Source organism: Glycine soja, chromosome 10, assembly GCF_004193775.1.
Source record: "Glycine soja cultivar W05 chromosome 10, ASM419377v2, whole genome shotgun sequence".
In the NCBI taxonomy this organism is placed as follows: Eukaryota; Viridiplantae; Streptophyta; class Magnoliopsida; order Fabales; family Fabaceae; genus Glycine; species Glycine soja.
In genome coordinates this window covers 5309705-5323677 of record NC_041011.1, presented here as the reverse complement: position 1 = coordinate 5323677, position 13973 = coordinate 5309705, and the positions used below count along the sequence as shown (strand labels likewise).

The 13973-nt window shown below is 34.6% G+C and overlaps 2 protein-coding genes across 2 annotated transcripts; one reads left to right on the top strand and one right to left on the bottom strand.

Moving 5' to 3' along the window:
- Window positions 1–4989, top strand: LOC114372332 (membrane magnesium transporter-like). The gene is made up of 4 exons (XM_028329830.1): window positions 1–235; window positions 344–396; window positions 477–577; window positions 4566–4989. The coding sequence occupies exons 1-4, from the start codon at window positions 163–165 to the stop codon at window positions 4657–4659; spliced, it is 321 nt and encodes a 106-aa protein (XP_028185631.1). The 5' UTR covers window positions 1–162; the 3' UTR covers window positions 4660–4989.
- Window positions 4990–7826: 2837 nt separating this feature from the next.
- On the bottom strand, window positions 7827–9748 carry LOC114369164 (transcription initiation factor TFIID subunit 8-like). Its single transcript, XM_028326351.1, has one exon. It carries the CDS (start codon window positions 9337–9339, stop codon window positions 8269–8271), a length of 1071 nt encoding a protein of 356 aa, XP_028182152.1. The 5' UTR covers window positions 9340–9748; the 3' UTR covers window positions 7827–8268.
- Window positions 9749–13973: the final 4225 nt, after the last annotated feature.

Genomic DNA, 13973 nt, shown 5'->3' with positions numbered 1-13973 from the left:
TTAACTGGACAAAGAAGGTTTTAAGAGTAAAAGGCTAAAAAAAATTGCAATTGTTAATTTGCGTCCATAATTCACTCATCCTCCTCGCAATTTCCGATCTTTCTGTAGTTGTCTGGTCTCCGTCAACCATCAATCACCAACGTAGATCGCACACAAATAACAATGGGTTTAGGTTTTGTTGTCGGATTCCTCGGGCTTCTGATTCTATTTCACGCCGCATATTCTACCATCCAATGTACGCACCCCTCTCTATTTTTTTTTATGTATTTGAACTTTGTTTAGTGAAAAAGCTTCAAGGGTTTGATGCAAGCGGATCTGAATTCTGGGTTTGGTTTGGTTTCAGACAAGGGTTTGTTGAAGATTACGGAGGAAGAGTTTTCAGGGCCTCCTTTGAATGTGAGTGTTGATTTTGTGGAGGTGAATTTTATTTGTGTATTTATTGGAATTTTGTTAATCTTAGATTTTTGGAATTGCAGGTGGTGATTGAGGTGACTCTAGGGTTAGTTTTTTGCATGTGGGCTGCACTAACCGTGCCAGGAAAGTTTTTGTCAATCCACCCTCACTCTGAAGAGAACAGGTAATTACTAATTATTCCTTGTTTTTCTTTTTGAAGGTTTGATTCTAGTGAATGTGAATTTGAGCTTGTGGTTGATTTGATTGTGCTAATGTTACTGTAAGTGCTATTAGCAAGTGATTATTCTAAATTTTTTAGGACTAGCAAAGATCCAATGAAAGATGATATGCTTCCTTTGACTTTGGGAATGAACATAGTGATTTAGGTGCAATATTAGTTTTTGCTATGTGATTATGTTGCCTGTTTTATGTTTGGTGTACCATGATCAGGTTATGTTGCTTGGGTGAGAGGACTGAAAGCCTGAAATAGTAAAACAATGGAAATAGAGAAGGTTTGGAAATCAAGATAGTTAAAAAGGGAGGTTAATGTTGCGAACTTGGCAAACTAATTCTCAAATAGCTTCTTGTTCCAAGAAAGGTTGTGGTTTAGTTGCCTCACATTGAGTTGGTCTTCTTGTATATACTGGACATAGTCATAAACTAGATGTGTTTGTTATAGTCTTGTTTGGATATTGGGTGGAGAATGACTTTTGAGGAGATTTGATTTTAGGAAATTAATATTGGAAGAGAAACTTTATGTTTGAGGTGGTGGATTTATTATTTGGATGAGTGGTGAAATGTGAGCTTAGAATGAAAAGTTCATTGTGGGACTCAGAACTCAGAAGAGTTACTTCTGCGATAGTGCTCAAAATATATTATAGGATGCCTTTCATTAGTTGCTCTTACTATATTTTTGTCTTTTCCTTTAAAGCTTGGTCTGCCTTCAACCAGTTCTGTTGTATTTATTGGTCCTTCATTTAGTGAGCATACTGATCATATTGGACTAGAATGTAAGAAATGGGAATTGTATTGACTGAAACTTCTGTCTCTTGACCTGAATTGAAGCAATACAAGGACAGAGATGAGGAAATGTGGTTACAGACTCCTCTAAGAGATACCTGGGCTCTTCCTCCCAAATCGACTCTGAAACCAAAAACCCCTTCTTCACCTAGTTATACATTCTCTCCTCACAAATAAATCTCTAACTCACTAATTGATAATCCAGCTGTCAGACCAACTAACTACAGCTGCCTAATCATATCAGTTACTAACTGATTCAAACCCCACTGAGGTATTTAACTCATACTTGATAGTAAGGAGTGAAACTACATTGAAGTGGAAATAGAGTTGGTGTGAAAGTTAATAGGTTTGGCAAAAAATTTAGTTTCACCTAACCATTCTTGGTGGGAAGGTAGAAGCAGACGACAACAACAACAACAACAACAACAAAGCCTTATCCCACTAGGTAAATATTCAAAATTGTCTTTATAACCACCTTGCTTGTTAGGAGTTTGGAAACAGATAAGAAGATAAACAAATACTTCTAGGTAAGAGTAAAGTAGTAAATATCATTCTGTTTGGGTTAAATGATAATGTAAAATCTCATGTTCAGTACATGTGATTACTTTATGGTTTTCTTTCATTTTTATACTTATTTAATTTTCCCTCTTTCCTCTCAAACTAGAGGAATAATTTATTGACACAAGGATTAATTAATTCAATTTTGATTGGCCGAGTTCAGAATTAGGAAGTTATAATTCTTTGTTAGGCAGTTGTTTTTATATTAATTTTGGATTATGCAGTTACAGGTTGTGGCATGTCAGTTATAGTGGCCATATAGGTTGTGTTACAGAATTTTATGTGGCAATTAAGGTTTCAAATGTAATTCCTTTTGTTTAGAAGGAGGAACTCCTTGTTAGGGGAAATGCCTGTGTTTGTACTCAAATTTGACCTGGAAACTAGACTTTCTATCATTTATTCAAGTAGCAAAGATTTTTATTGTGGGGAAGGGAGTGGGAAGTGTTTCCCACTTGCAATGTGTCTGTACATTTCTTTTTCTTTTCTTAGAGTTTTCTTCTTTATTCTTGTACAGTCTCCTACCTGTAACCAATATCTTGATATCAGCTGTGGAGAAGGGATTTTAATTGTTTTCCTTCAACCAAAATGTGCTTTGTTTTTGGTTTCTCATTTTCCCTCCTTTGCTAACTTCAACATCCAAACAAGGGGAATTGATTCCCCCTTCAATATAATAAGCAAGGATCCATTAATTTGCCATAGGACCATTAAGCTACTTATGTTTGATTCTTCATTCATAATCCTGCATATTAGATGCTAGGTATCTGGATTTGACAAATATGCTCAATATACCGTTGTCTATAAAAAAAAAAAAAAAAAAAAAGGAAAATTTGACTGTTCCTCAGCACGACATTATTATTACCAGAAAGCTCAAGCTCAATGATTTAACCATTGATATCACCATCCACATACTTATATGATTTATTTTGTTGATATAATATGACTTATTTCATTATATAACAATTTAGAAAACATGCACCTGTTTTCTGCTTAGTCAGTCATACAAGTGTCAGTTGCCTCCATTAAAATATGGCATGATTAATAATATATTAATGTTATTGTATAAAAGCATGCTGCCTAATATAATACCTAGTAATACTTTACCACCATTTCTTGGACACCATTTTACACCTATTTTGTTAATATTGGATCATTTGTTGTTACCGTCCGTATGAGATAAAAAAAGGAGTGGCGTAAGTGGCATTTGATGATAAAACATTGCATTGGAAAGGATGTTAAGAGTAGTGTACAAGAAGTGTTAAAATGTTATTAATATATTTGTTCATTGTCAAAGTAATTTTCTCTTTCCAAAACTTTGTAATTGATTTTTTTGGTTGCACTCGGTTCATACTTGAGGTATAGAAACTTCGTAATGTAGTAACTTAGGCTGATTCTACGGTAAATTTACTGTAGGGGGTCTCCTTTACAAATTATTTACGTAAAGGGGTCCCTTCTTTAACATTTTACGAAGGGGGTCTCTTCTTGGAGTGGTGCCGCCAGCGAAATTAGCGGCATAGGCGTGCCGCCACTAACAGAAGCGAAAGCTGCTCCTGAACCCGCCAACAGAAATGGCGGGATACTCCTCCACGTAGGCAGCAATGCCGCCAGTGGTGCCTGCGAGACAGGCTAGGAGGTATCGCCATTTCTTCCAGCGGGATACTCCTCTCCGTAAATATTCTCTTTTTTATTTTTTTCCTTTTCTTTCCCTGGTCTTCTATGAATACCACAGCCAACTCTTTCTTTCTTCCTCTCCCCCTCTCATTGCTCCCTTGATTCATTCACCCAGTTTTTTTTTTTCTGTCCTCTTTTCCTCTCAGAGGAGCCTCTGAGTCTGCTCAGGTACTTTCTCTCTCTAAAATAACGCAAACTTTTGAAAGCTTCTGTCTTTGCTGAGATTTGAAATCTGACCTTAGGGTGTTTGGGTTTATTCCTGTGTGTGCAAGGTCTCAAATTTAAAGGCTTTTAACAAAAGGGTCTCTGTATTTGGTTATAACTCCCTAAATTCTTAGCTTTTGTGGGTTTCTTCAAATTCAAGGGAAAAAAGAAAACTTGGAATAAAGGGGTTTCTCTATTTGTATTGGTTAATGATTTTGTTATATTTGGTTTAATTTTGTTCAGATTTGCTAGCAACCTGGGGAAAAATAATGTATGAATATTGGATCTTTTGAGACAATTATAAATCCTGGGAGGCAATTCTAATTGGTCAATAAAAATGGATTTCAATGCTATTTCTTTTTTCTTTTTCCTTTGCTGAACCTATATCGCTGGAAGCAATGGCGGAATACTCCCTGCTAGCCTGTCTCGCAGGCACCACTGGCGGCATTGCTGCCTACGTGGAGGAGTATCCCGCCATTTCTGTTGGCGGGTTCAGGAGCTCTCGCTTTTGTTCATGGCAGCACGCCTATGTCGCTAATTCCACTGGCGGCACCACCCCAAGAAGAGACCCCCTCCGTAAAATGTTAAAGAAGGGACCCCTTTACGTAAATAGTTTGTAAAGGGGACCCCCTAAAGTAAATTTGCCCTGATTCTACTAACGATATGACTTGTTATGGAATTAGTTGGATCCCCAATCACCTGGTTTGTTTCCTTGGATGCAGAATTGTTTCTTTACCTTCCAACGTGGACTTCATGATCTTCAACCATCGATACAAAGTCTTTCCTGTGGAAATGGATGTGAAGCTGAAGCATTGAGAACTTTTATATAATTGGACCGAGTAACTTCATTTCTTACACGAGGAAGAAAGAGTCTTTCCTCGAAAATTGAATAATCTCTTAGTGCATTTGATTTTGATGTTAGTACTGGTTGATGTACGAGATTTTGGAGATTTCTTTTGTAGCTTCATACCTTACATTTCTGTACTGGGCACCTACCCGTCTTCTTAATTTTGACAGTATGTTACTGCTAGAGCCTCTTAATATTTATGATGAGGTAGCCTTTAATTTGACCATTCTTCCCAGTGTTAACTATAGCACTATAGAATGGTAATGTCCAAAATGAAGACAAATGATCTGTTTGTGGTATATGGGTCTGTCAAGCATGGTTGAGAGTTGAGACAGCCAATAGAACGTACTGAGTAGTTTGGAAAGCTGTTATTGCAATGAAAGCGAGTTTAAATTAACCATATCGTTGTACATATAATGCTTTGGGACCTGACAAAAGGGTGCAGAAGAGATGAAGGATAAAATGTTACCCATTTTAGATGTCACTAAGTTATAAAAGAAAAGATCTATAAATTTACAATTAACATGTTACTGTTATTTTTTAAAAAAATTGTCAGCATTTCTTATAATTTTGAAAAGAAAAAAAAAAAGAAAACTTTCTCAAATTCTCTTTGTAAAGTATTTTCTATCTAAAATTCTCTCAACAAAAAAAATATTCATCACTTTTAAAAAATAACAAGTAACATCTCCATAAGTTTTGAAAAAAGCTTTCTAGAAAAATCTTTCCCTAAAAAAACTCTAAATCATAAAATATGTAATACCTCCAAAGAAACTGTTACCATCCGTTAATCACGTACAAGCTCTCGTGTTCTTACAAAAAAAAAAAATGTCTCGTGATTGGCTCCAATTTTTCTGCTTCACCGTCTTCTTTTGACTAAACAATAAATTTATAGAGTAAATGGAATATTCACTGACATATAACTAGTTTTTACACTATTATCCATGATACCTATCTTAAAAGTCATTATATTAAGGGTATCGGATTAAGGAAGGAAGAAAACTATTCTATCATAACAAGCCCTAGAAATTCTTCTAGGATACCTGCAAGAATTCCACACTACTGCCATGCCATGGGAAGTCATGTGGGGATGTTTCGCACATTCAAAATAGTTGCAACAGTTTTTCACTGGAGGGGTATGATGCAAGACATTAAGAGGTTTATAACAAACTGTCATGTGTGCCAAAGAAATAAATACCAGACGTTTGCAGCCTCTCTCAACCCCTACCCAAATCTGGAGTGACATTTCTATGGACTTTATTTCAGGCTTTTCTAGAACTCGTGGCAGGAATAACATACTGGCGGCTGTGGATTGAGTAGGCAAGTATGTGCATTTCATAGCTTCAACTCACCCTTTTACCACTAACTAAAGGGGTTGTACAGGTTTTTATAACAGATAGTGAGATTGCATGGATTTCCTGCATCCATTGTTACTGATAGTGGTAATGGAAGATTGTTCCTAAGCCAATTCTGGTTTTGCATTATTCAAACGGGCAGGCACCACACTGAACTACTGAAGAAAATCTGGATTATTGCTATACTATAGCTTTGATACCAGTTGTTAGGTCCAACTAGGGTTAGGGCAAGAATTCATAAAAGAATTGAAGAAAATCTGGATTATTGCTATACCATAGCTAATGTGACTAGAGCAAGAGAATTGCACTTATAAGATATATTCAAGAGTACCTCACTCACCTCAAGTACAACTCTAGATCTCCCTGTGTACTACTCTCCTCTTATTTATATTACTTATTCTTTTAGGTAGTTATCCACCCCTGTACAAACAGTTATTCAGTCATTAGCCACATCTTATCAATTCCCCCCCTTACCATTTGCTTATCTCTCCTGACATAGGCCCTTTCGATGAGTGGTCTGCTATCAGTTATATGTGGAAAGGGGGAAAGAAAAAGAAAAAGAATCCTTTTATTAGCAAGGAAGGATACATAACATGACTAACAAAGCTCATATGACTAATTGATCTTTTCCATTTTTGGTACGAAGATACTACCAAAAGCAAGCATAGTGCTACAGAAGACTTATGTCAAATGCATTGCATGATAAGATGAGGTGCCTTTGCAGTGTGCCTCAATCAATAAGCAACATGGTATAAAATCAATAATGTAAAACAAACACCAGTTAGAAACAATTCAGTACTATGAATTTTGAAAAAAAGTAGCATTAAAACACTAGTTAGAAACAATTCAGTACTATAAATTATAATAATCCAATTTAGAAATGTTTGGTTTGAGTATACATAGTCGAACTTAACCTCATATAATGGGAAGTGGAGTAGAGCCTTATTAAACACATACCTTGCTTGCAGGAGGTTATAAAACAAAATCTAAAGCAAACATCCTATAAGATACACATGATTTAGCTATTGTGGCCATTGCCTGTAATTTACTTTCATAGGCATGGAGCCATACAGACAAATATGACAGTACCAACTTATCCTGAAGCAATTACCAGCTCAATGAAAACAGTGCAGGTTATAGCAGAGATGATAGGAGAAAAAGTAGTCATTATTATCACTAGAAGATGTAGGATCTGGGTCAATGCATGAACTGCTGAAATCATCCAAATGGTGCAGGGGAAAACTTACTAACAGTGTGATTGAATTGGCAGTGAGAACCCAAAATCACGGTATCTCACCATGATTTTACACCACATCAAAGAGTAGCTTTAAGGCTACCACGATTTAAACATGGTCCACCACATTTCTAAACAAACACTAAGTTTATCTCATAATTACAAAATAATAAAACAAAGACTGATTCATGAACAGGAAGAAACAATTAATTGGAAAATATCAGGCACACATACAGTATACCTTTCCTAAACACATCTACTGCAATACTAATATTGCAATTATAATTTTCTCTAGTAAAGAAGTAAGAATTGAAGATTTGAAGTAGCCACACCGTAACGAAATTCCCATTAAATTTCTTAATTTCAAGCTAGCAATTTAAAATTAAAATTTGGGGATAAAAAAATACACTTGTTTGTTTTCCTTTGCAAAGAATGCATTACCGACAATATAATCACACAAATCAAAGAAACCACAATGAGGAACAGCCTATTATATAAAGACAATGGTTATAACAGCTGAGTGGTGCCACAGAAAACAAGGCCAGCATAATGAAGATCACGGCACAGAAAATTCACTATATTGATTCAATTGAATTTGGTGTGTAAATTACAATGAGCCACAAACAGAAAGCTTTATGTGAAAAAAATCCGTACACAAATTAGAGCTACACTAGCAAGAAAAGAAACAAATTCATCTTCTCTAAAAACATGTTAAGATCTACATGTAAGTCACGAAGTCCTCACCAGAAAATGAGCAAGCCCTTAATTTCCGACCACCCCCCTCAACTCAATGCAAACCAATCACGTCCAAGTCAATAAATCAAGGTTTTAAATTGCGGTTGCAGTTTCATCGCATTTCTCGATATTGCAAGAAATTGCATACAAATGCAACCAATGAGGCGCATACACCTCAAAGACATTAACATTGTGGCTGAAATTGCAATTGCAGACCGTATTTTAAAACCTTGCAATAAATAAACAAACTAATCAATCTACAACAAGGTGAGTTCCTGAGGATTCTCCATGGACTGTTTGAGAATATACTCAGCCCTCCTTTTCTTATCATCCCTCTCATCTTCCCTCCCAGCCAATGCTGCCGTCCGCAACGCATCCTTCTTCCGATTTCTCATATCCAATGACTCCCCAATAAGCTTCTTCCCAGTTTTAAACTTAAAATGCACAGTAGGCCTCACAACAGGAAGCTCACTTTTTTCTTTCTCTCCCAACCCATCATCATCCTCATCACACAACCCTCCACTCCCAAGCATCTTAATTGCAGGACCAAACGCCTCCAACACTGAAACGCGCTTCCCATCACCACCAGCACCACCACCATCATCATCCAAAACCGAAACCTTAACAACCTTCTCAACATCCTTTTCAACAACCTTATCATCATCATCACCAACCACTTGAGGATCCAAAGCAGCACTATTCGGTGAAGCTGATGTTGTTGCTTTTGATTCCACCGACCCATTACGCAGCAACAATCGTTTCTGCAAACTCAACAAAGACCTCTCAGCCTTCCTACGCTGTCTCGCTTGTTCAATCTTATCCTCACGAGGATCAGAGACTCTTTCATCCCACACGGGTGTGTGAATGTACGTGTGAGAATCGGGCAAAGCCGGTAGCCACGCGGGTATATGCTTCGCCGGTGGAGCCTCACCCATCTGATCAAAACTCGGGATGATGCGGCGTCGTTCCTGAACAACCGGAAAATTAGAAATCGGTTGGGCGAACGGAATTTCGTCGGCAGCGGATTCGACGAAGTTTATGATCTCTCTGATGCCGCCGGCGCCGGCGAAGGCTCGCGGCGCTTCTAAGTCTTCCATGCCGCGAATTGCGTCGAAGACGGTGCACTGAGTGCGGCCGGCGTGGTTGGCGTGGGACTCGGCGGTTCGGCCCAGGTCGAGGAGGTAGCGGACGGCGACGTCGGCGAAGGCGTCGAGAGCCGAGGCGGTGGCGCCATGGAACCCGGCGGCGTCGCAGAGCTGCGCCACGGCGAGGCGGGCGGCGGCGCGGCCGAAGTCGTCGGGCGCGGCTCTTGCCCCGTCATTGGTCATGAGTTGTTGGGAGGGGAAATTAGGGTTTCTGCAGGCGGCATTGTTTGGAGTCCATTGGGGATTGAGTGTTTCGGGGACTGCAATTGAAGAAGGGCGCGTTTGGAAAATGAATATATAAAGGAGAAAATTGAAAGGAAACCTAGGTGGTTGCTGGAAGTGGGGAATTTGCAGGGATGGATGGGTGGTGGTGGTGGTGTCTTGAAGTATTGGAAATAAGCTAGTTTGGGAATGGCCGGAAGTGAAGGGTTGAGATGATTGGAGTTGAAAAAGTGCTTTTGAGAAGTAGAAGAAACAGTAAGATTTGTGGAAGAAATGGAACTTGGAAGAAGAAATGAGATGAAAGAAGGTGGATGGAGAGGGAGGTTTATTTATAGAGACTACTGAGCTAGTTTTTGTCAATCAAAGCCACAAGGACTACTTTGCAAATGCCTTTACAATACATCCCTTCATGCTTTCTTGCTATTTTTTTTTTCTTTATTTCTATCTTGATAGTTGGCGTAGTGGAACATTTTGGTACCTGAAACGGGGAGTTAATAACAAATTACTGATGAAAATAAAAAATTTAAATTTAATTTTAAATGGGTAAAAAGTATGAAAGATGAATTTTATTATTAAATTTGAGAGTCATTGTGTCGTCAAATTATAATTTTTAATGATGAATTTGATTTTTGTGTATAAAGTTCAAAAATTAATTTATTGTTAGATTTATATGTATTATTAGGAGTCATTTGTCACATAATTTAGAAACTAAATTCAAATTTCTTTATGTTTCAAGATTAATTTATCATGGAAATGAATATTTATTCTTTATTATATCTATTTTTTTTACGTATTATTCTTTTTGGACTAGACCGACTTTTTTTAAAATCAAAATAAGAACTAAGTACTCTAGGTCTCATGTAAAAAAAATAAAAAAAATACTCTAGGTCTAACCATTCTTAAAGTATCAACAAAAATAACAAGATCAAGTTTAGCTAGTCAAATATCTCAAGTAACAAAAGACTATTTAGAGGAGACTCCACATTTTGTCGACGCGATAATTAATTATCTTTACAAAATATGTGTTGGAAAGAAAGACAGTTGCGATGGGTAATTCATGAACAAATGAATCCTTTTAATCAAAGGTGGATGTGGAGGTGATGAATACCATGCAAAATGACGGACAAAACACTGCTGCAATATATTCACAAATAACATTTCTATAGCTAACACTCCAAATTAGCTCAAAACCATGATGAATGGCAAATAATTTTGCATTCACATAAGTAGTGATGTAAGAGAAACATGAAAAGCTAGTGAGTTATTGACCATACATGATGCATATACGTAAGGAGTCCTCCAATGTTTGAATGCCCAAGATTACTAAAAGAGCTTTAATAAACATTTAGTTTAACAAAATATTGTGTTGGTTGGGAATAGAGTTGTTTGCATTGGTGTAGAATAACGCCAAATGCACGAGTAATCAAGTCGTGTAGCAAGTAAGTTTGGTTTTTAATGTACTAAATTACCAATTACGCAAGAATTTATCATTAAAGATTTCAGAATTCTCCGTTTTCTATATTGTCTAGCAAGTGATTGCAAATCTTAAAAAACCACTTAGTAAAATCTTGAACATAAAAAGGCTGTGCAAAATGCAACTGCACCATACTCCAAAATCCAAATAATTTCCTACTTTTAGCGATGTGTCATGTGTGTTGAATCTCATTTAGAAACCAATTAAACACAATATCGAGTTAAAATAAATAGTTGCTTTTTATAGTTTACCTCAATTTGAATTGTAGTTCTTTTAGTTTTATAACAGTCTTAAAATACATTAATAATTGGATATTTATGAAACCTTTTCCTACTTTTAGTGATGTGTATTGTATTAATTAGTTTTTTTTTCAGGTATTCTCATTTATAAACAAATTAAACATAATATTATGCATAATCCAAATGCTTTTAGTTTTATAATAGTCTCAAAATACACAAACATTGGATGTTTATGAAACATCTTCTTACTTTTAGTGATGTGTATTGTATTACTTTGTTTTCTTCTTCTAATCTCATTTAGAAACAACTTAAACATAAAAATTGAGTTAAGATAAATAGTTACTTTTTATAATTTTGTTCAATTTCATTTTCAATTTTTTAATGTAATAAAAAGGACAAGAACCCTAACATTATCTTGAATTAGATGACCCGTGCGATGTATGTAATTATTTGCTTATTAGATTATTTTTAAAAAAAATTATATATTAAGAATAAACAAGATAGACATGAAATAAAATGACAATAATATGTTTATAGCATTATTATAATGTGATAGTAACCATATTATAATGTGATACCCTTTATTAATGAATATGAACGATTCATAATAAAGTTAAAATAATCAATTTTGCATCTTGTAGATCAGTAAAAATTGGGAGCTTTAATAGGCCAAAACTTTTCACTTTTACATTTGAAGAAAAAGATAGCATAATGGATCATATCTATGATCTTTGTGTGCTAGAACAATGAAACAAAAATGAACAATATATAAAAATGACCATTGAGGGAGAGTTATACTGTGTCAAAATGTATATTGCATCTATATTGCATAATATTAGAAATACATAAGTCGATATTGTCAAGGAAAACATTTTCCAATGCTTCTATTGTCTAGAAAGAATCATAATAAGATCAATGCAATAACTTCCTAAATAACAAGATACGATTCTTAGGTTCTTCTTGTTATCTGCAGTCAGTACAAGCACCAAAGATAATCTATTATTTATAATCAGTTTGATTGTCAACAACATGCAAAACATGAAAAGAAAAATAAGGTATACAACAAATAAAACGTCAAATAATTTTAAACTTTTCATATCAACGATAATTACTTCCACTACCTATTTGAAGTTTCCAACTAAGACAAAATCATGTTAGCAATTTTAGAATTGCTAAGGCATATCTAACCGGGATAGGCTTAATTAGGATCAGATGAAACAGTTGCTCCAAATATCTCTACAATTATCTGTAATATAAAAACATCCAGTCAATATTCATATTTTCATTGATTTTCAATAACTAAGTGGATCATATATAATCCTTGAAAATAAAATTAAAAAATGAAACTTAAAATTACCTCCAAAATTTAGCGAGCAACACACACCTGATCTCCAGCAGAGATGTCAACAGAAAGGTCAACTTGAAATTTCCACTATAAAATAAAGATAAAATTCAGAAACATTACTTTTCAACACCCTGGAACTGATTGTCAATCATAGATTGATACCATACTCAATGACAAAAAAAAAAAACGAGATAATAACTTAATCTCAAAAAGTAAATAAATTAAAAAAAAACTCATCCATTTAAGCCACATATTAACAATTAATTAAAAAAAAACTCACCCATTTAAGCTACATATTAAAATCTATATGTGTCACTTTACCCAACCCCTCAGCATATGCTTTTGTTAGGTTCAATACTTGCAAATCAAATGCACCTTTGAGTTTCAGCATTACATGCCTTTAGTTAAAAAAAAATCGTAACAAATTCATCAATCTATCAATATATATATATATATATATATATATATATATATATTCAAAGAAGGAATGGTAAAAAATCCTTGAAAAACAAAAGTAAACCATCTATCACTTTTAAAAAACTTACCCCATGCCAAACACAACACATTTAAACCTTAAACAATTAAACATTCCAGTAGCATGTCACCAACAACTAAACATTAAACAATTAAACATATCTACATTTAACATGTACCAGAATGGAAAATGAGAATTTATATTAACAAAAACATTGTATTAAAAGATGAAATAAAAATGGGGAATGATAATGAAAGGCAGAAGAGAGAATGAAAAAATAGAAACATGCACACCCAATTCGAATCAAATTAAAAAAGAAAACAAATAGTGAATCCAAGACTGGCACCGTTGTGGGAGGAAGGGTTATCGGCTTTTTTTGGAAGCCATGGATGGATATTCAGATTTGAAAGAAGAAGATATATTATTAGATCAAAATTAATTGTTGCAAAATTTATTATAAAAACTTATATGTGTATTAAATATATATTAAAAATTTTAGTGTTATATATATGACATTAATTTTTTTTATAATATAATTGATTTATTAATTTAATTGATTAAAACGTTATATTAATAACATGAAAGTCATATATTCGATACTATACAACAAAAAGACTTCACAACACTTCCTTTTTGAAATAAGTTTTTGGAATATGTTTAAATTTCTCCAATTTTTAGAAACTAGATTCCGAAAGTGTTCAAATTTTAACATGTTCCAAAAAATAGTTTTCAGAATGTATTAAATACCTTTCAAAAATTAGTTTTTGGAATATTTATTCATTGAAAAAAAATCATCTTGGAAATTAGTTTTTTTTTGCCATAGGATATTTTTGTGAAAATGATATAAAAAATCTAAAAGGAGATACATTGATTAAATAGTTTGGGAAGGTGCAAATCAGCCAATGCATTTAACATTTAGGTTTAATTACTTGTTTAATCCCTATAGTTTTATTATTTGTACCTTTTTTAAAGTGATCCTTTTAGTCCTTATACTTTATATTTTAATTCCCTTTTAGTCCTTGCTATCAAGTAATATTATCAGTTACAATTAACTACAAAAAT

Excerpts from the sequence above, each read along its gene's own strand:
- LOC114372332 (XM_028329830.1), top strand. The coding sequence starts at position 163 with ATGGGTTTAGGTTTTGTTGTCGGATTCCTCGGGCTTCTGATTCTATTT. Across the intron at positions 236-343 it reads CGCATATTCTACCATCCAAT|ACAAGGGTTTGTTGAAGATT; the intron begins GTACGCACCCCT and ends GTTTGGTTTCAG. Across the intron at positions 578-4,565 it reads CCTCACTCTGAAGAGAACAG|AATTGTTTCTTTACCTTCCA; the intron begins GTAATTACTAAT and ends CCTTGGATGCAG.
- LOC114369164 (XM_028326351.1), bottom strand. The coding sequence starts at position 9,339 with ATGACCAATGACGGGGCAAGAGCCGCGCCCGACGACTTCGGCCGCGCC.